Raw genomic sequence first — 22,436 nt, forward strand, 5'->3', positions numbered from 1 at the left:
CTGAATCACACAGTCCTGCTCTTTGGGGAATGATCTCACACTGTCTTTCTAGCCATACAATTTTAGAGTTAAGTAATAATAGTACCCAGACTCTAAGGGCTTTGTCAACAGGGCAGGGCACACAGTGGCCAGAAAATAGTTTACAGTCAGTGTTTAGCAAGCCTGTGCACATTCCTGGCTTCTGTCCTCAGCAAGGAAGGGGGAGCTTACAGTACCCATTCCCACTGTCTTCACAGAATCAGTATATCTGATAACAGTTCATGACCTGGTTAAAGGTTCTGACTCTGAAGCAGGCTATGCCTGACACAGTGCAAGTTGTGGTTATAGAGCATGTCCGCTAGGTGGTGCCCTGGGCTTGGAACTGGTAGTTTGTGATTGTCACTTTGATGTTCCCATTTCCATGCTTGTCGCCTTTCCTGAAGCCCCAACATTTAACTAAACACCTAGTCCTTAAACGGGAATAACCTGAAGCAATGACCTTGACTATGCCAATTAAGCCCTGGCTGCTGCCTCTGGCTTCACACCCTTTAGAATCCACACTCCAGGCAGAGCTCAGCCACGGCAGGAGAGATCCTTCCTCAGGGCTTCACCTACCACAGCAGTCCTTAGTCTCCTTTAGATCTGTAACAGGCATGCTTGCTTTCCATTGGAACAAGAGCGCTTACAGCAGCTCCCTAGAGGGAGGGAGCAAATGGGCACCTGGAGCAGGAGTCACAGGCGGTGGTACTGAGCAACCTTTCAGAGCCGTCCTCTGCCTGCTTTTATAGGGCAGGATTTACAACTTGAAATGCCTGCAATTAAGGAGGCCAGGCAAGCCAACTACTGGAGACGATACACACAAGTTATTGACTCTAAAGCAGGAGAACAGTCTCCGATCAGATCAATATATTGTATTTCAAACAAAGGGTAGGATTATTATACCGGGTAAAGGCTGAATGGAGAAATGTGCACCACACCTCTAACATCTCCCCAAGCTGAAGCACAGCAGCCCCACGACTGAGCTCGGGAGGAAAGCACACTTCTCTTAGAGTAAGAAGAGCAAGCTTGTAGCTAAGGCAGAAGTTTCACCCAAACAAGGCTTTGGAGAAGGAGTCTCTATCTGGGGGAGACAGGGCCCACAAGAGGAAGGCAGAGTGGTTGGGAAGGGCTGGGGAGGAAAAGTTCAACAGGACAGTAAAACAGCCTCTGTGTGTTTCCAGAATGGAGTCCCATACTCTAAAGACTAACTTTAACCCAATGGTGGCAAAGCCTTTAATTCTAGCAATGCTGAGGCCGCAGGAGGCAGTGGCTGGGAGATCTCTGAGTTCAAGGCCATTCTGATCTACACAGCAAGTTCCAGGGCAGCCAGAGCTACACAGTGAGAACTTTTCAAACAACAAAAAAATTACAGAGGCTGGAGAGACGGCTCAGCAGTTAGAGCACTGGCTGCTCTTGCAGAGGACCCAGGGTCAGCTTCAGCACCCACATGACAACAGCCCACAACTGTCTATAGCTCAGGCTCCAGGGAATCCAACACCCCAGCCTCCAAGGGTACCTACACTGCGAGCAAGCTCTGCCCCTCCCCTTCCCCCTCCCTCACTCGCTGTCACACAGTGAAAAATAATAAAAACGAAACTGTAGTAAACTTTAGGACATGTCAGTCTCTTTCTGCGAGGGAGGTCACTGTCTTACCAATGCTGGGAAGTCAGCTCCATGCTTCAAAGCCTCTGGCACCCTGCTCATCTCTACAAAGTCGAGACACGACTCCAACGGCCACAGGCCCACTTTACGGAACACTCCACATTCTCACCATCAAATACTCAGGGAGACCCCACTGTCAACCCCATGCACTCTGCAAGCTTGTAGAGAAGGCAGGGTTCAGGTGAGCGCTTCGCCACTGCATCTCAGCACACAGGAGTGAGGTGACACATGGTGCCAGCTCCCAACTAGGAGCGCACCGAATGAGAACACTGCTCAGACAGAGCTCTACGAGCTGACCCAGGGGACCCGTGCGTGGGGAGAAAGCAGACAGCCTGAGAATCCAACGCCAGGCCTCCATATGTGCCTGGCCAGCACGAGGGATGCTGCTCCTAGAAAACGGCACGGGCAACTCCATGCAGGACTAGAGGGTTGAGCCCTGCTGTTCCTCTCAGCTGCCTCACACCCTCCACCCCATCTCAAGCCACTGGCTTCTTCTCAGGATCCTTCTGCCTCAGAGCATAGAGCAGAAGCCCAAACACAGAATTAAACAAACAGAATGGTCCAACTAATTTATTTTTGTTTTCTCTAAGATTCATTCTTTAAAAAAGATATAATTTCAGAGAAATCCATAGATAACTGGTCTGCTCAGTATATTGATCCTTCATTGTTACATGCACAAATTAATAATATGGGATCTTTTCCTTTCACCTGCATGTGCTAGCTCCAAGTTGCTACTGGGAGTTCAGAACACAACAGAACTGAACAAACGGAGACAGCTGTACACGTAATCACACAACTCTAGAGAGTCCTGGAAGTGCCTATGACTACTCATCCTGGGCCACATTAAAAATGGTATCTGATGGGGCAGGAGAGATGGCTCAGAGGTTAAGAGCACTGACTGCTCTCCCCGAGGTCCTGAGTTCAAATACCAGCAACCACAGGGTGGCTCACAACCACCCCTAACGGTATCCGATGCCCTCTTCTGGTGTGTGTCTGAAGACAGTGACAGTGTACTCATATGCATAAAATAAATAATTCTTTTAAAAAATGGTACCTGGTACACTAGGCCCAGTAGAAATTCATTAACAAAATTACTTTCATGGGGCCTAAGCAGATGTCCCAGTGTTACCCCAGTTTGCAGCTTCTTTGTATTCTGCTGGGCAGTACCCTTGCAGATACAACAGTCAGGGGAAGCAGAGCAGAGATGGAAACAAGCCACGCTGCTTGCACTGCTACTGCTGAGGAGGGGATTCTGTGTCTGTCTCTCACCCACCCACCCTCTGTCCATCCGTCCATCCGTCCCTCCGTCCCTCCGTCCCTCCCGTTACAGACTCACTTAGGTCTTGTATTGGATCGTGCTGGCTCTTTGCTTCAGTGCTAGTCTTAACTCACTGTTACAGCCTGTACTTTAGCATCAGATGCTGAGGCCATTCTAACGCAATCACCTTTTAAACAAAAATACGACACTGGTACACAGTGTAAGGACCACACTGCAGGATGGCTGCCGTGAGTGGCCAGCCTATGCCCTCATAGGCAACAGAGAGGACCGGCCGGCTGATTAGCACATGTGGAAGCCCTCGCCTGACCCACCCTGAAGTGCATGTTTCTTTCATGTGTGTCAGCACCCACAGCAGCGGGCTGCCTATCACTCATTCCCTCCCATGCCATGAATAAGAAGCTGTGATCTGTTCAAACTGTCACAACCCAATCTCTGCGCACGCACACCCCACTTCCATGTCTGAGCGAGTCAGACTACATTTACAGGGTCATAAAACTTTCTGACTCATCCTGTGACATGGTGGTTTTCCCCTCAATTTGTTCTCGTTACCAGCTGAAGCGAAGGAGCAGGAATCACAGGGTGATTTGCAATGGGGTACGTCTCCCTCAGGGTCTACAGGGCCGCCCTGTCTTTCCTCTCACTGAGGACCCATGTTTCCTTCAGGTAAAGACAACACTATTTCTGTCCTCCCGTATGCAAAGTATTAACACCAGAGGCCTCAATGAGAAAACTAAAACTGCACAATGATTCCTGACAACCATTCATTATCTCTAAGTCAGTTTAATTTTTGAAAGCAGAGTGTCTTCTGTAACTTCTTTGAGTAGCAATCTCTGAAGTTAAGTGGACAGGACCCCCTGCCCTCTCAGCTGTGGCTTCACTTGGTCTGACAGCACAGCAGAGGGGCAGCAGTGAGGGCATTTTTGTCTCTGACTGGCTTCCTGCCTTCTCAGAAGCATTGACTTCTTAGGCTTTCATTCTCAGTGGTAACCATGTCAGCTCAGGTTCCTGCACCTACTTGGAGGGTAAGGGCCAGCAGCTCTTCCGTCCTTCCCAGGGGGCCGCTCCTCAGTCCCAACAGTCGGCATCTTAGATGAGCGGAGAGCAGGGGACACGGCCTGAGAATAGAGTTGTACTGTTAGAACACTGACGCGCACTACCGACCCTTTTAAGATAGAGCAGCACATCCTCATGAAACACCCACATCCACCTCTGGCAGGGACGAGCTGCTCACAGGCATCTCCAGGAAGAGAGACAGCTGTGTTCAGGGCCTGGTGGGAACACTGCCCAGGCCTTCAGGCATGTCAAGACCAGGGCAGCTTTACCAACATGGTAGCGGGCCGGTATTCCAGCAGTTGCTGGCCATGGGCCTGGCTCTTCCTCCTTGGGAGGAGGCAACTAAAACAGTGGCCCCGTGCCCCCCAAAGCTACAGGTTTAGGCTCTAGCATTCCCATTTAAGAGTTAGCCCTCTCTTCACAAAGGCAGCCCCATCTGAGAGCCTCTGAATGCAGACAACTGACCAGTTACTCAGAACAAGGCAAGTTCTTGACTAGGAAAGAGTACCTTTAAAATCTCAAATAGGCTGGTCATAAAATAAAGTGTATCCAATAACGTAAAAGAATAGGTCTTGGGGCGGTTAAGAGCACTGACTGCTCTTCCAGAGGTCCTAAGTTCAATTCACCACGGGGTGACTCACTCCAAGTGTGTCTGAAGACAGCTACAGTATACTCATACACATTAAATAAATAAATGAATAAATGAATGTATAAATTTTTAAAATAAATTTAATAAATTTAAAAAGAATAGATCTTACAGATCTAACACCTTTTATTTATACTTACATAATATACAGTTGAAATGTACATTTAAATTCAAACACATCTGACTGCTCAGCCAGCTGCCTCCCTCCCTCCTCTACTTACAAGGTAAATTAGTTTTATCAATAGATGCTGGAGGAGAAATCAAAGAACCCCTTATTTCAAAGAAATAAAAATTCAATTGAAAGCATCTCCTTTGTGTTTAATATTGCTTAAAATATATTCCTCGAAGAGCCATTTCTTCATTAAGCCCAACAGTAATTTATAACTTGTACAGGGAATGAAGTCACAGGCCCAGAGCAGACAGCTCCATCACAGCGCCTGCCCTTCTGCTCCTTCTGCTTGGCTGACTGGATCACCTTCCACCCATGCTTTCCTCTCCTCAGTACCAGAAGCCCCTGCCCCTCCATCCCAGCTCAGCCTGTGCTCATCTTCCTGGGAGTCAGAATAAAAGCGGAACTCTCCAAGGTCCAGACCAACAGCAAGGGAGTCACCTCTGCTTGTACCGTTCACACTGCTGTAAGGGAGCGAGTCACCTCTGCTCAGTCAGTGTTCACCGTGTCATGCCCTTTCCTTTCAGGTAGTAACTGTCTGAACTAAGGCCGCTGTGTTCCAATGCATACAAATATCAAATAGAATTCTTGTTTCCTGCAGTTCAGACGTAAAAAACAAAGGAGTGTACATCTTCCCCCAGCTCCACACTCAGCAGAGCCCTGGAAGTCCTGGAAGGTAGACAAGCTAAGAGCCCATCCCTAAGAGCGGGCCACCAAGGAGCAGATGAACAGGCTGCTGGCCAGTCCACAGCGATTAGCTGCTTCTCTCTGCTGTCCAATCAGGGTTCATTCCACGTTCACCTAATGCCCTGCTCCTCATGACCCCAGTCTTTGCCCTCTCCAGTCAAATCCATTTGTCAAGGCGGCTGCCACCTCACCCTCAGTAGCTATATGCAGCACTGAGAGGGAAGGCCTAAGATCTGTTGATTAGCTACTGTTGAGTTTAAAGTTAGAAATCTGATCCCTACTTAACCCAGAGCCTCAATTTAAACACTGCTGCCCTGCCCCCTCTGCACTTTAATGGTCAGCATCCTTTAATCCTGCTGTGAGGCTGAGCTCAGCAGTAAATACATTTATAGGCTGTTTTACCTTCTTGAGTTTTTAGCATAAAGTCAGTAATTTAACCAAGTATGTAAATTTGTTAATTGCCTCAGTTACCTGTCACAAAAGAACTGATCATCAAATTGTTTGAAAAGTTTACATAGAATAGATGGAGAGGAAGATTAAGTAAATAAATGAAAAAGAGAAATGAACAGAGTGTGTCTTACTCAGCTTAGCCCCCTATGTAGCCTCCCTAGAGAGAGCGAATGCTAACATCTGCCCAAGGGCAGAGATGACGGGAAGATGAGGAAGGATGAACTCCCTGTAATCGTGTGTCTACATCCACTCCCAGCACAGCACTGACTGCACACTTGCTCCTCAGTTACTAGGTGAAGGAAGGTTGGGTGATTTGGAAAAACCTCCTCTTAAAAAAATACGAAATATATATTCCTTTAGCCACATGATATTCAGGAGGGTTTATTAAAATAGATATGAAAGATTTTAATATCTACACCTATGGAGAATAATGGTGTAACCAAAGCACCAATAAGCGGTCCTCAAAGGGACTCAGGTGCTGGTCAGCCCGCAACACGGCGGGCCTCACGGCTGCAGCTGAGCAGACTCACCCCAAGCTCGTCGTCATCAGAGTTATCAAAGATGTTGTCTAAGTCGTGCAGAGAAGGGGCCAGATCTGTCACTTGGGTAAGGCTCCCGGAGCCAGCTCTGCCAGCAGCGTTGTCCTGCCGGACATCTGTGGGAAAGGAGGCAAGGAGGAGTGAGTCGGTTCTCGCCGAGGGAGACAGGAAGGATGGACTGGACCTCAGTGTCTGAGGTCTGCTGGCAGTTCCCTCCCTATGTCCTACTTAGATTTAGACATAATTACTTCCAACTATGCTTCTCAGCTTTGAAACGAACCAAAAGACAAACCACGAAAACATTAAAGTTGTGATCAAATTACTGCTATAGCAATAGGAATAGAATCTTAAGTGGAAAGAACTCCCTTTGCATTTTACTTTAGCAACAGTCCAAGTGAGTGATAACAATGTACACACCTGTTTTAGTAGCAGAACTGAAAATAGACATGGCATTTTTCCCATCAGGCACCGGCGTGGAATGACCTGGTGTAGTGACATCCTTGGTACCAAATCCATCCTCTGACTGTGTAATAAATTCAGCCAAACAAAACACATGAACAGCAACCCAAAGTGTGGGATATGAAGGAGAACACAAAGAATTAGCGCGGCGATGGAACCTGTTATGAGCAGTGTGGGAAACCATGGTCTACGCAACCAAAGGGAATCAAAGGCAGGCAGGCCCTTGCTCTGCATTGCACAGAATCAAGAAGGCCCATCTCTCGCAACCCTCTAGGTGTCCTCAGAGACTCGGTGGTGCTGGTCGACCTCATTAAGGACCTGTCCTGGCATCCAACGCAGTCTTTAGTAATTGTGCCAATGTTAAATGACAGACCAAGCCTCTGGATCTACACAGACCCTGCACATTGTCCCCTCGACTCGATTAGCCTCTTTAACCTCCATTCTTCCCTACTCTCTCCAGAAGGCTTCCTTAGATGGCTAGCCAGCAGGCACACCCAGCACACTATCATGGCAATGGAACCAGAGTGGCTCCCACTGACAGGCTATGAGCAGTGCTGATATGGAGTCAGAGAACACACAGGCACAGCTCTCAGCACAGTGAACTACACACTCCCTAAGAACAGACACTGCCCTCAACACTGTTTGCTTTACATCTTAAATATTGTAAAAGAAATAAGCAGGGAGCACAGGCCAACAGTAATTAGCATATGAGAGGAGACATGCACGGCATAAGGAACAGCCCGGAGAACACGCAGCTTCCTTTATGCTCGGCTGACTCTGGGACAAAGGTGAGCCATGAGGTAAGGAGGAACAGAGCGCTGCTCCATACAGTAGTACCAAGAGCATGAGTATGAGGACAGAGCAACCAGGCAGGACCACCTCAGACATCCTGCCTCAGGACTCTCCCACACACACTGCAAACGCCAAAACCCACAGGCTGCTGGGCTCGCGCTGTGGTAAATGGTACCTTGTTCTTTTTCAGGGAGTCCTTCTCCGTCCCCTGCTTGCATTTCTTATTTGCTGTGAAGATGTACTTTATGTCACCATCCTCAAAGGTGTATGGGTCATTGACTTCTCCCAGAGTGTCTCCAGGCTGCTGTGACAGAGGTGATGGGTCCAGGAAGGGGAGCGGCTGCACCTGAGGCTGCTCATCCTGCCAGATTTTGAACCGCTTGTTAGGTTGTGCTAAGAGTCTAAAAGGGAAAATAAGTGACAATTTAATAAGGTAAGTGAAACTGTATCTTTCTTAACATAGTATTTATGACTTTTACATTTCTTTTTATTTACTTTGTGTATGAGCATGCACATATAGCATGTGAAGGTCAGAGAGCCAACTCTCTCCTTTCTGGGGATTAAACTCGGGGTCAGGCATGGGCAGTGCTGATGTGGACTCAGCATGAACATAAAAACTTCACAGATAAGAGAAAGTCTCCATCCACAGTGCTGGTTCTCCATGTGCTTGCCCTGAGCATTCTCTCTAGCCCAGTACTTATCGTTTAAAAGAAAGTTGAAAGTGAACACTGAAAAGCACTAGTAATTTTCAGTGTTGTTGTTTTTGTTTTTCAAGATCTTAAGCATGATCAGGCAAAGCTAAGGCAGCTTCCTTAGCCCATGACCACATTCTTCAGAAAATATGGGTCGTGCCCCCTCACCCCCACCCCAAGTACATCAGCTCTGTCTCCTCAGTCAGCAAATCAGCACAAAGATGAGGCTACAGGCCACTTGTAGGAGGTCACCTGCACCAAGGTTCAGAATGGTGAGTGGCTCAAAGGTACAGAGAGCACACCCTCCAGACAGCGCTGGGAAGTCTCTTCAATTACACTCTGGACTAATGAATAAATGAGTCCACAGTACGTCCTGAAACGCCACGGCAAAACCGTCACATGCCAAGTATTGTTAAGTCTCATGAAGAACAGGGAGTTTGATTCTGAGACATTCCCCATTTACAGAGTTGACAGAGAGAGTAAAGATAGCAAAGACAGAAGACACTGGGTGTCCAGCCCCATCCCACAGAGAAAGCGAGGGTGTCCAGCCCCATCCTAGGATCACAGAGAGAGCGAGGTGTCCAGTCCCATCCCAGGGTCAGCTCACCTTTGCAGGGCAGTGCTCTCGGGGCTCACATCCAGTACAGTGTGAAACCCCTCCCCCTGCAGCTCTGGAGGCCGGAACTCAGCATCCTCACTGGGTGGGAGACGAAAACTCTGCCACCACCTGTCTGACGACTCAGTGTATGAAGGCCTGAGCCCACTGTACAAGGCTGTCTCACTGGCCTCTGCCATCAGAGGCAGTCTTTGGCCTACAAGGACAGTTCTGTCCTCTAGAGCGGAGAGCTGCTGAAGGTCTAGCCCGTTTCCATAGAGGGCAGGGTTCACAGGGACAGAAGGTGGGTCCAAACTCTCTGTCTCCTGACCTCGTGGCTGAGGGCTGAGGGTGGGGGGCAGAGGGGAAATGGGGGAGTGAGGTGAATCCATAGGATTCAGATCCATTTGCTTGCTTGTGTTTCTGGAAGGCACGGCCATTTGCTTATCATACTTCCGACTGCTTGACACCTCTAAGGAAGAGTCTATCCCTGCCAGCCCTAGCTTCTGTCCAGGTGCATCCTGCTCCATGCATAACTCTTCAGCCACAGAAGGCCTGTGGTGGAAGGGCACCAAGGGTCTCTTTTGCAACTTGTCTCCTTTTTCTTGTCTTTCTGTGGTCTTGTGCTTGGAAGAAGCAGGAGGTGGTAAGGATGAAGGGGGTGGCGGTCCTGCACTGAAGCCTGGCTGAGAGAGCGTGGGAGGTCGGCTGGGTCCTACTGCACACCGCTTTAAAAGTTTATGCCTACAATGAGAATTAAAGTCAACACATACCCAGGTACAGATAAAGGCATGATTACGTCGTCCCCAAACAAGTGTCTCTGCTAAAGGGAGACTCACACCTCTGAGAGGGTCCAGAATCCAATGTGCCTATAGACAATAAGATACACGTGCTGGGCAGGAAGTCAGGAGCCACTCATATGTAAGGTCAAGCAGATGACCATGGACATGATGGGAAGTATAACTTACTATCCTGCTTATCTTGAACCTTGCTAGTGAGACAGCAGGAGCTACAGTCTCTCTCTGCATCTGAAGACTGCGAGACTAAGGGACCAGAAAAGGCAACAAGTAGAAATTCAATGTCTACGTCTCAACTCTCTGACGGTCATACACAATGGCTTAAATGATTTGTGACATTGCACACTGGGAATAAAATCACTGTGGTCCAACCTCCAAAAACTATGAAACGAAGATAAACAAGAACACTTGACAGGACCTATGGCCTACTAAGCCTTGCCTCTCACTGTGCATCTGGGAGGGACCAGGAGACAAATGTGAACTTCAGACACACACATGAAGATGGGCTGGAGCTCAGAGGTTGGAAATTAGAACACGTGTGAGAGCCCCAACACATCTCAGTGAGGATGCACATCTATTCACACTTGGCAAACACAGACCTGAGGAACGGCTTGGTCAGGATCACTAAATGATGCCAAGTTCTCTGCACAGCCAAGTTCCACAACAGGTCAGCCAGCTTCCCCGTCTGTAAATCACTCCAGGGAAGACGGCAAGCTCTCTAGTGGTGCAGTGACGACTCTGAGGCCACTTGGGTGGCATTAAATTACTGCTGCACTGAACTAAATGATGCCCTCGTGGGCAGTAAAATGGATTTGTGTGGCATGATGGGATGGTTTAGTGGGACAGTAGAATAGCCGCCCTGTTCCGTTCAGCCATTAAACAGTGAGGGGAGTCTGCCTGTCATACGGCTTGCAATCCCACAGCAGATAATCTGCAAACACTCCGCCCAAACTGTTTAAAAACTCAATCTTAAAAAAAGGAAGAAAGCAGAACCAAGAAGCAGCCGACTTTGAGTAAGGCTATCAGGGACAGTCCAGGCAGAGGCGTGCTCCATGCACCAGGGTTTCTAACTGTCACACATGCGTGGGCACTCTCCCCAGGACAGTTAGCTGCACTCATCTTCTGGCGCGGTCCTTACAGGGACTCTTCAAAGGAAGGGTTTGCTGTAACGTGGGAGCTTCTGAAGCTGCCTCCTTCAGCTCCACAACGTTTAAGAGCAGAAATGTGCCCTGCACCAAGAGAGCATGTGCAAACCCCCAGTTACCAAGGAGCCGCAGCAGGGACAACTTGGCAGAGCAGTCTTGGAGAGAGGGGCGTGGTCAACAGGGGGAGGAGGAAACCCACAGCAGAGCCAGAGTGCGAGACCCAGGAAGAGCCTGGCTAATAAGAATCTACTGGGAACTGGAGCAGCGATCCCAGAGCACAGAAAGTAAAGCATTATTTACTAAATATACTGGCGATAATTCTTAAAAACGTGACACTAATAAGTAAAAGTGTTTTAAGAAAAAGTCTAGATTGTAGAAAAGATCAGGAAAAAGGAAAAAAAAGGCAAAAGTCAAACTGACCATACTTTATACTTCACATCCTTGCCCCACCTCCAACTCCCAGTAGCCAAGAGTGTGTGTGTGTATGTGTGTGTGTGTGTGTGTGTGTGTGTGTGTGTGGAGAGAGAGAGAGAGAGAGAGAGATTGATTCAGCTATACGTGCCCTAAGAGGGGAGAGCTGAGTGCTCTCAGTGAGGACCTCTCCTAGTGAAGCCGCGCAGCAAGCCAAGTGTGAGTATGACTGGCTGAAGGAACGGGGCTGCCCACCAAGGCGACACTTGGTGAGCATGGGGCCAGAGAGACTGGAACATGGGCCAACGCTCCTTCCTTCAAGTCAATGGAGAGACTCTGCATTCCCTCAAGTCAGCCCACCAGTACAGCAGTAACGGCTGAGCTGAGAAGTGAGTGGTTGGTCGCCTTCTCAACAGACAGCCCTCATTCCTAGAAGGTCCATGGAATTCATGATTCTATGTAAGCTTCTAGAAGCTCTAGACCCGTAAGTGTAAAGCAAGGCCGGCCAGCTCTCAGCTGGACTGGGAGACAGGATTACCTCCCTAAAACTTTAGAAGCCATAACAGCCTGTGTCAGTGAGACAGATCCTGTACCCGCCCGTTGGTGTTAAGTCAAGGGGTAAAGAGGGAGGTTAGAGGCCATGCAGACAGTCCAGAGACAAGCAGCTGAGATACCGTTAAGGCAGTGGCTCTTGGGGTTTTAGCAAACTCCCTACCAGCCACAAAGATCCTCAAACAAAGGATCCCAAGAGCCACTGCATCCAGGTTCTGCTGACCCTAGCCAGCCAGGGTTCGGTACTAAATCTGAACCCTGGCAATAAAACACCACTGCACGGAAGACTAGATGGATCCCTTCCTTCTGTACAGAGGACGTTTAGAGGGAACTCTGAGATGAAGGGGCCCGTGCGGCTGTGGCTGGCCAACATGGACGGTGCTGCCTCTGCCTCTGCCTCTGCCTCTGCCTGAGAAGCACACGCACCTGGAGCAGGAGCAGCTGACTCTCTGGGTTGGGTCAACAAAGTCCCAGGCAGCAGGACTGTGAGCGGGCTCTTCCTCCCCAGCAGGCGCTGACATCTGGCTCCTCCTAGAAAGGGTGGAAAAGTGACTGTGTACACACATGAGCTAACTCACTCCACTACAGACAACAGGTCCTCTCCCCTTCAGGTATGAACCCTTTCTACAATGTAATGGCTCCTGCTGATAAAGGAGTTCAGAGGGACGAGGAGGTAAACAGCCTGTCTGCTATGCACAGGGAGGCAGCTTCAGACGCTCCTGCCTGTGTAAGCTCATCTTACATTTACACGGACAGGACGGACAATGGACAGCACCCACTCTTCTGCTGCCTTTCAAAAGTCACTTCTGCCGCATGAGCAAGGCCTGGGTTTAGTACCACCCACTCACATGCCCTACCACTACCATTCACACACACACACACACACACACACACACACACACACACACACACACACACACACAATATATATATATATATATATATATATATATTGTCACTTAACATTATGTAAGAATGTTTAAACATCTACGAATTATACATACTCTCCGGGAAGCTCCTACACTAAAGGTAACGTTCTAACACTCTAATGTCGTTCGTTAGTAACAAAGCCCCTGGAAACAAGAGGCCAAGTTCTAACTCCTCACTCCCAGCAGCTGATGCCACAGATTCACCGGGTGACCCTTGGGAGTCCTCGAGGCAGCCTTCTCTACCTACCTGGGCGCCTCGGCTCCTACTCGGGCCAGAAAGAGAGGGATGTGATCTGTCAGGCACAGCAGAGGTATGAGGCTACTTCTGAGTAAAAGCAGAGGATGGTGGGTAAGAAATACTAACTGAAAAATTACCTAGGCACTGAAGATAGAAGTAAAATTATTTGTACTAATTATTCTGAAGGAAACAGACTATGGTTTTGTATACAATTATTTTAGGGTTTGTCTAGCGCATCTCCAGTGGCCCATTCTAGAATCAATTCCTCTGACAGTAAACATTTACCATCAGTTTGCTAAAAGCCTGAGCCAAGGCAGCTACTGAACCCACACACACAACTCTGAACAGCACTCTTTTACAAGAGTTGGTGTTATTTCTAAGTGAAAAGTTACTGTAACAAGAGCACCCATGGCAGCCTGGAGAGGCGACTCAGTGTTTCAGAGTGCTTGCTTGGTCACAGAGGGCCTGAGTTTGGTTCCCAGCACCCACGTCTCGCAGCTCACAGTTGCTTACAACTACGTGTACTGGGGATCCAGCACCTTCCTTGCCCTTAACAGGCTGTTTTTAAAATAATATTAGGGGTTACAGAGACGGTTGACAGAGGGGTTGAGAACACTGGCTGCTTCTGCAGGACTCTCAGGGAGTTTGGTTCTCAGAACAGTAGCTCACAACCGTCCACAACTCCAGTTCCAAGGGGTCTAAAATTCTCTTCTGACCTCTGTGTCAGGCACACAAGTGGTGCAGACACTCATGAAGACAATACCCAATGCATAAACGTAACAATAATATGCATATGCACACAGAGACACACAAACACACGCGCACAGACACACAAGGCACACGTACATGCACATACATGCAAACTTACACAGATACATTCAGACACACAGACCTATATGCAGCACATACACGGGACACATAAATGCTCACACAGACACACACACGTGTACACACACAGACACAATATCTAATAAAGCAAGAACACAGCATCATCCAGGTGTACACTGCTGGTGAAAACCCAAGGCCAACTCAACAACTGTCCAAGAAGTTTGTTTCCCTCTGTAACTGGGAACCACTCAGAAATCTGCACAAAAAGAAGGGCAGACCCTGAGTGCCACCTGACAGTCAGGGCAAAGCTCTGAACTGTCCCTGTTGGCAGATGTCACACCAACACTGTGATTTTCTTATGATCGAGAACCTGAAATTATCCATGATACATAAACCAGTAAAGCAAGTGTCTGCTTTAGCATCTTTGTTTCATATCATATTCTACTGAGTTTAAACTGTGAGATGACAATGTGGAGATCTTCAGGTTTGAGCACACGGTTGTACATGTGACTGACTTGCCCTCTTCATCCTGCGATCGAGGAGACTTGACTAACCAGGATGCACAGCACGTACTTAGACTGGGCCCTGTTAAGGATGCACTCCTTCCAGACTCGATGGACCATGTGACTGTGGAGTTTAGGAGGGATCTTCTTTGATCTCTTTGGACTGTGGGTGGCTATCATCCCCCCATCGTGGGACCCGAGGTGACTGGCAGCGCTCTGCACACCGCTCTCGCCTAGAAAGCAAGCACGATCACAATGTCAGGACCACCATAGGAGCAGGTAGCACCGAGGCTGTTGGAAATTTTACCTGCCTAAACTCAGATCCGTGAAGCTTGGTTTCCCTCCCTCGCCTCTGGCAATCACATTATCTGCAGGGATGAGAGAATCCTCTCCTCAACTCCCCCCACCCTTCCACACACACACCAGTAACCAACCAATATCAACTTGCCTAGGTCTGTGGAATTCTTTGTGTTTCCCCTAAAGCAACAGACATGAGAAACGTGCACACCACCTGGGAAGACGTGCACAGCAACACCTCACCCCATATGTTTAGATGCAACTTAACATATAAGGAAGGGAACATAATTGTAATATTAAAAATGCAAACATTCACTACTTGTCCTGATTTTAGGAACTAAACACAACCAGTGTATTTTGGGGCAGATAGAGCAGCAGAGACAGCTCTGTGCTCATTCAGCTAAACAGTTGTGTAATAAAAGCAGACAGTACAGAGCAAGAGAAAGAAGTTATTAGCACCCTAGTGTCTAGAACTGCCCGCCTTACTCCCAGTATCAGTTACCTGAGCTTGGCACTAAAACCCAGAAAGGATTTTCTCCAAGTTATGTTCCCAGATAGAGATTCACCGGCTCCCCTCAGGGGTCCAGTTAATCTGTCCACCTGTTGATGGGTGGCCTATTCCTTCTAGCCACGCCCCCTGTGATGGTAGGTGACAGAAGCCTTACCATTCCCATTTCAGTGGCCAGCCAAATGGCAATGTCCAGTTAACTCTAGGGCTTCTCTTATTTGACTAATAAATAGACTATGAACTCTGTTCTCAACAAAACGAAAGTGCAAGACCTCTTGAGCAAGAGTGTCAATGGCGAGACTGAATGATCTGCACTGCTCCCTTGAAAATCTTTCAAATGTCCCTTATGACACAAATTATTCTCCATGATGGCTGCATCAAGGCCATGCCTTTACAGGATGTTTAGGTTTGTTCCCATTAAAACACCAAACTATTTTAAACAGCTGAAGCTGCCTTTCCTCCCAAAAGCACCAACACTGGAGATGGAGTACAGGAGACACAAAACCTGGTATTTGACTACTATCTTAAATTAAAAAAAAGACTTGGTTGCCATGCAAAAGAATGAATTTCATTTCCCAATGTTTCTCAAGTGCCTTTCCTAAAACCTAGACCAAGAAATCATCAAAGTGGAGAACAAGTCTCAAATGCCCATGGCAGTGCTATGAGTGGCAGAGTAAGGAAAGAAGCCTTCACAGGACTGAAAGCTGCTGCCTCTGAGTTTCCAGGCCTCCAAAGAGACAGGAAGACATGGCTGTCTGAGAGGTCATGGTGATCTCAGCAACACCAGCCAGCTTGACCCAGCTGACGTCTCAGAGGAGCAAGGCAAGCCACCTGGCACTGCCTCAGTGACTGACAGTGAGGGCTCTGTTCAGCACTGTACGAAGGGGCACTTGGGCGAGCTGATTTGACTACACAGACACTAGAACCTTCAGATGGTTTTAGGGAACAAGGAACAGTGGAAGGGCATTTCCCAAAGACTCGTGCAGTGTGACACATAGAGCAAGTGGAAGCAATGTGAGGATGAGGGATATGAAGGCTACAACAGACTTATCACAGACAGCCTCTTGCTTTGGAACTGAGAACTTCTGGAGGTCAAGGCACCATACATGCAGCAAGCATTTCATTTTAAAGTCAACACAAATCTGAGCTGGAGAGTTGGCTCAGTGGTTAAGAGCACTGACTGCTCTTCCAGAGGTCCTGAGTTCAATTCCCAGAAACCACATGGTGGCTCACAGCCATCTGTAATGGGATCTGATGCCCTCTTCTGGTGTGTCTGAAGACAGCGACAGTATATTCACACAAAATAAACGAATAAATCTGAAAAAAAGCTAACACAAAACTTACTAAGAATCTAGGGGAGGAAACTGATAAACTAAAACTGATAAAAATTTAAAGTAGTGCAACTGTTAAGAATACAAAATTTTAAGTAAAATTCAAACTATTCAAAATACTGACAGATGGGGTCTTTGAGGATCACTACAAAAGATAACGAAGCATTTTCTTTTCAATTTAATTGTAATAAAACAGATCAATGGCTAGCCACTTCTGGAAGAGTCATGCCAATGCTCTGCTCTCTGAGCTCTGTGGGTCTAACGCAGGCTGGGGAAAGGCGAGTTGACCCAGAAGAGTGCACATAAGATGCTGGCAGTTGATCTGTGCACATCTTCCTGATGCTAGAAACTGTCTCTCAACCATGGACAACACACGACACACGTGCCAGGGGATTTCCAAGGAAAGCAAGCTGACTCCAGCCAGGACTGTTAATACAGGAACCCTGTCACTCAACAAAGTGGACAAAACTGTTCTCAGTTCAAGCACTCTCTCCCTTGGGGTGGGCTGGGGTGGGGGGCACAACTGTCGCAGATCAGCACAGGACTCAGGACCCGCTCAGAGTCCTCATGCTAGTCTAACATGTCTTACAATGCAGAAAGAGTCACTGCATAGTTGTCCTGCAGGAGCAACTATGAGCCAGGCTAAGGTTCCACCTACCCCTGGGCTAGTGCTTGTGAGTTAACACAGATGACCTTCAGGGCATCACGTCTGGAAGGCTTTTCCAGAGACAGTTAGCTCTGACTAAATCAAGGGTTAACCCTTCCAAGTCAACTGAACAGTGGTGACAGGGCGGGTGAGAACTGCTGGAGGAAGCAGGACCCTGGAGACATGTCCTTGGGACTGCAGCCTGGCCCTGGCTACCTGCTCTGTGTTCTCTTTACTCTGTATCCAACAGGAAGCAAAGAACCGCCTCCATGTCTTCCCACTAACATAATGACTGTCTGGATGCATGAGGCCAGCAACAGTGGGCTAACTGTGGAACAGAGACAAACACATCCTTTTCCCCTAAGGGCATCTCTCTTGGGCAAAGTTGACACAGTATTTGCCATTGTTTAAAGAGTTTCCTGTGCATGTGCAGAAACATGGACATAGTGTGCCGGGGTAACTGCATGCAGTACTACGGAATGCACTAACACTATCAGTGGAATAGAGACTAAGGCAGCACAGGCACAATTCTGAGTCACAGGCACTTGCCCTTCTAACACTCTACCTCTCGCCCGTCCCCACATGTCTATCAGGAGGTCTGCCATGCTGATGGTGGTCTGGGAATCCTTCTGAAGAGCACACTGGGTTGCACTCACCTATAACCACTTGCTCTGGGGAGGTGGGAGGCGTCAGAGGCATCCCACAGTTACTGGGGTCTTTCACACTACCGAGCCCCTGCTGTGCAATGGTGACATGCCCTCCAGCACTGGTACCACTCTGAGGAACCGGGATATCATTCTGAGAGATCAACACGAAAGCCGAAGGGTAGACCATCCGGACACCACCTATGAGGAAAGACAGCAAGGAGCAGGTCTGAGAAACTGTTCAGTGAGCAGTCAACAACTGCCTGAACATGGTCCCTGAGTCACCATGACAGCACAGGGGACAGACAGGAAGCAGGGGCCACAGTGTGGAGACCCTGAATGCTCATCTCTTTAAATGAACAATGGAGCTAGAGCACAGTTCTCCAGGCACACTTCCTTACCGACAATGACTTCAACTGCCACGGGAAAGTCATCGTCATATTCCAGCTCGGCCTCCTCTCGAGGCTCCTCCTTCTTCCTCAGCACCATTGGGTAGAAACACTGCCATTCTTCAATCAGCTTGCGGGCTGCTGGGTCAGACATCTTGTATGCATGCCCTGTTAGCGTGCCATTTAAGCCGTAAGGACTCACCAGCACTATGCAAAGGAGAGACAGGTATCACATATATATTTAAGGTTAAAACAGAGCGCTACTTCATGTCCTTTGATTTATAGCCTAAAGTCGTTCACAGTGTGGCATTTAAGTTTACTTTAGAATTATTTATGAGTAGTTTAATTACATCGATTTTTAAAAAAATCAAGTTGGGATACTATTACACTACACATTCAAGTCTATCAAGAAAAATTGTATAACTCATCTGCACATTAAAATGCATGCCTATCTATGGATAATGGCTGTTCAATATGAACACCACATTTGGCATGGACACCCAGGCCTACTTGGCACTTAACACTGACGTGAATCCTGAGAACCCCTACACATGTAATAATCAAAGAATAATAGGTAACACAGAATATACAATAACATGTAATGCCAACAATAAAGTGCCTACTAGCAGATCTTCATGCCCAGAGCATGAAGCGCACAGTTACTTGTGTGTCCGGTGAGAGACTGCAGGGAGGCAGCGTAAACTCCAGTATGGAGCTGACACCAGTTCTGTTCCTTTCAGTCTTTGAAGCCAACGTTGTTTTAATGGCGTTAGAAACAGACTGGGTTACCGTGGCACTCACACTGTGGCCCTGTGAACAGGTCTTCAGAATAATCCTTTCTAGGGGACTAGACAACTCAGAGTGGGAAGCACCCCATTTCCCTTTGGTTTTGTGGGTGCACTGCATGTATGTGTGCAGTCTATGTGTATACATGTGTGTGCCCATGAGTCTGGAGACCAGGGATCAAAGTCAGGGTCTTCCTCTCTACATCATTGTCTTTGAAATTAATTCATGTGTCCAAATATGAGGACCATCTGCAGGAGTCTGTCCTCCCCTTCTGCCATCTGGGGCCCTCGGGTTAAACTCAGAGTGCTTATCAGGGAGCCTTACCTGCTGGGCCACCTTCCTGATCTCCACTGATGCTGGAGAGGTAAGGTATCTCCCTGAATATGAAGCCCACAGATCTGGTCCGTGTGCCAGCAAACCCCAGGCACCGGCCAGTCCCGCTGTCCCAGGGCTGAAGACACAGGTTGTCATGTCCAGCTCTGACCAATGCTGTGCAGCAAACTCAGGCCCCGAGGCTGGGCGGCAAGCACTGCCCTAACCGGGCCGGCCGGCCCCCACCTCTCTTGGCTCATGCTCAGACTCAAAGTTCTTTACTTCATTATGGACCTAAGCCTGACCTAGAACTCTGTCTTCCTATAACCGGGATTACTGGCACGTGAGCCCATGCCTGACTTCAAGTGCCTTCTTCCTTTTTTTAACAAAACAAAACAAAACTTTAAAAACTTTAAAATCATTTAAAGAATTCCTCTCTTGGTGTTTATGCATGTCCTATATTACTGAGTTTTATGAAGATACTTTCTCTCAAATGTACCGCCAGTTTTTAAGGCAGCTGGGTGATTTATTCCGTGAGGGAAGACAGGCAGAGCTAACTTAAATGTGTGGCCTCTAGGGACCTTTATTCCTAATACAATCTCTATTTACCTTCCCTGTGACCGTTTATCTTCACAAACGCTTAATTTTAAGTGATAACATTGAACACTGAGTGACCATTGTGGAGGTCAGGCTGCATTTCAAATGCAAACGCAGGATTTAAACAAATCTGACAGTCTGCAATAGCACATGTTGTGCTTAGTTTGTATTTGAGAATTGGGTTGTTTTAAATTTTATGTGAATTTTATAGCTGTTTGCTGTGGGGTGTGTCCGTGTCCATGTCTGTCTGTCTGTCTGACTGTCTGTCTGTCTGTCTCTCTCTCTCTCTCTCTCTCTCTCTCTCTCTCTCTGTGTGTGTGTGTGTGTGTGTGTGTGTGTGTGTGTGTGTTCCTTGGGTAGCCCTGGCTGTCTTGGAAACTGGGAATCCTCTGGCCTCTGCCTGGTGGGCGCTGGAGTTGATGGCTTTCAGAAGTCTAAGAGGCTGTAAGGGATGACGATGAGGGCGGCAGGTAAGACTGAGAACCGGGTGGAAGAATCCCAGGTCTCTCCCCGCTTGGCTTCACAAGTCAGGCAGACTTACCCTTATTCCCTCTTTAAAGTGAGAACACATGTGGGGTACAAGCTACTGCTTTCTGTGTGTCCTGTCCTTTTCGGGCAGCCAGTTTTGGAAATGAAAAATCAAATGGAGTCCAAAAGAATTTTTTCATGGTTTTTAACATTTCAGAACTATTATTCATAGAAATCTGGAATCCCCAAGATTAAGATGGAGATTTAGAATGCTTAGTGGAATGAAGAGATGTAACGTTAACGTGGGGCACGAGATGAAGATAAACTGAGACGAGACCGCCAGTGCATGAAGTCAAGTCACAGCCGTCCACAGCGTGCAGGGAAGAAAACATGCCCACAGTAACGGCACTAGCCACACTGTACACCGAAGAGACCTGGGGAGCCAGCTCCCCTTGTGAGCAACCACCTTCTGTCCGTTACTTCACTGCAGAACCTTGTTGGCAGACATAACCACAGCCCCTTCATTCACTGTGCGCAATGGCCAGGGGACGCTGGCCTGCGATGCTTGTCAATCTTGGTTTGTGTCAAGGAAATTACATAGCTTTACCAAGCCATTAGACATGTACTTACCTGAGAAATGTCATTAACTGATCACGATTACTTCAGACCACCCAAACACCTCCTCCTACAAGACACCACTCCACCCTAGAACACCCTACACCCACCCTCAACACCCCATCCCTGCTGCAACACCCCGTCGGGAGGGGCAGCTACGCACTCGGGGTGCTGGTGCAGGATAAAGCGCATGGCCTCTGACTGACCTTGAAATGGTGCTGGTGAAGACTGGGCCATGTGTAAGTGTTCCTCGTTGATCACATAGATCGGCTGGTGCTGAGCGATCTCCACGCTTGTGCACACGTTACTCTCTCCATGAAGAAAGAAGGTGAAAGCACAGGACAGATGCTCACTGAAAGACACCAGGACACTTGGTTTCATGCCGGGCAGGAAGCACCTGGATGCCGCTCTGCCCTTCTGACCACCCAGCCAAGAGAGATGCCGCTCATCTGCTGGGGACAAACAGCGGCCTCCAGTTGATGGGGCTTCAAAACAAGGCCGGTGTTAGTTCTTAGCAGTCACAGTGCTCTACAGGATGTCCCCTCGTCACATATGAAGCTCCCCTGTCAGCTAGAGAGACAGGAAAGCCCACAGGGCCTGCTGCACAGTGAGCACTCAAGCCCTGTTAGCTTCATAAAAGATGAAACACAACTTTTAAGAATTCCTTTTAAAGTGGATTGTGGGCACGATCAAAAGCACTGGAGCTGAGATTCTACCCCATTGTAGAGACAACAGTGATGTTACCTACTTGGGGTACAGTGTAGCAAAAATGTCACACAGCTTAGAGCACCACATCATATATTAGAGGTTAAAGTCATTGCTTAAATGGTAGGAGCAGGCTGGCACATGTCTGTCATCTGAGCACATGGGAGTCTGAAGTACAAGATCTACCCTGGCGCTGAGGTCAGCCTGAGCAACTCTGGGAGAGCCTACCTCAAAGCAACAGCGAAACCCAGTGAAAGCAGTGCTCACACCACCATGTGCTGATGCCATCTCCATGCGAGGTAAGGACCGCATCTATCGCACCGTCTATTTTTACAATTTACATCCTTTTATTTATGTACTGACTCACTGAGGTGCCATGGAGCCAAGTTACCACAGTGGCCTGGTCTTTCAAAGTCGTGAGCTTTGATGCTGAGCCAGCAGTAATACACCCTCATTCCTCGGTGTCCTCAAGAACATTTGCCTACAAACCAAAACCACAACGCTGATGCCGCCACCTCTGGGAAGCAGCTCCTGTTCATGAGGCCTTCAAATTATGACAGGCCATATAAGAAGTACTCCTCAAAAGACGAAGTCTTGTTTCAAGAATAAAACCATAATGCTTTACCGAAAACAAGAGAAGCCCATCACTAGCACAGAGGGAAGCACACACGTGCTACTGTCTGATGAGGGTACC

The 22,436-nt window shown here is 48.1% G+C and overlaps 1 protein-coding gene across 9 annotated transcripts in view; it reads right to left on the minus strand.

Annotated features, from left to right (window-relative positions):
• Med13l (mediator complex subunit 13L) overlaps positions 1–22,436 on the minus strand; it is a 196,681-nt gene that overhangs the window by 26,183 nt on the left and 148,062 nt on the right. For all 9 annotated transcript variants that reach the window (NM_001419791.1, XM_087578968.1, XM_087578967.1 and 6 more), the window contains 10 exons: positions 21,244–21,389; positions 18,272–18,466; positions 17,883–18,071; positions 14,515–14,677; positions 12,373–12,477; positions 9,054–9,785; positions 7,930–8,155; positions 6,921–7,026; positions 6,495–6,619; positions 3,975–4,074 (listed from right to left, as the gene is read on the minus strand). In NM_001419791.1, coding sequence (NP_001406720.1) covers positions 3,975–4,074; positions 6,495–6,619; positions 6,921–7,026; positions 7,930–8,155; positions 9,054–9,785; positions 12,373–12,477; positions 14,515–14,677; positions 17,883–18,071; positions 18,272–18,466; positions 21,244–21,389 — 2,087 coding nt within the window. The remainder of the gene's footprint in view (positions 1–3,974; positions 4,075–6,494; positions 6,620–6,920; positions 7,027–7,929; positions 8,156–9,053; positions 9,786–12,372; positions 12,478–14,514; positions 14,678–17,882; positions 18,072–18,271; positions 18,467–21,243; positions 21,390–22,436) is intronic.

This window comes from Rattus norvegicus, chromosome 12, assembly GCF_021556685.1.
Source record: "Rattus norvegicus strain SHRSP/BbbUtx chromosome 12, alternate assembly SHRSP_T2T, whole genome shotgun sequence".
Lineage (NCBI taxonomy): Eukaryota > Metazoa > Chordata > Mammalia > Rodentia > Muridae > Rattus > Rattus norvegicus.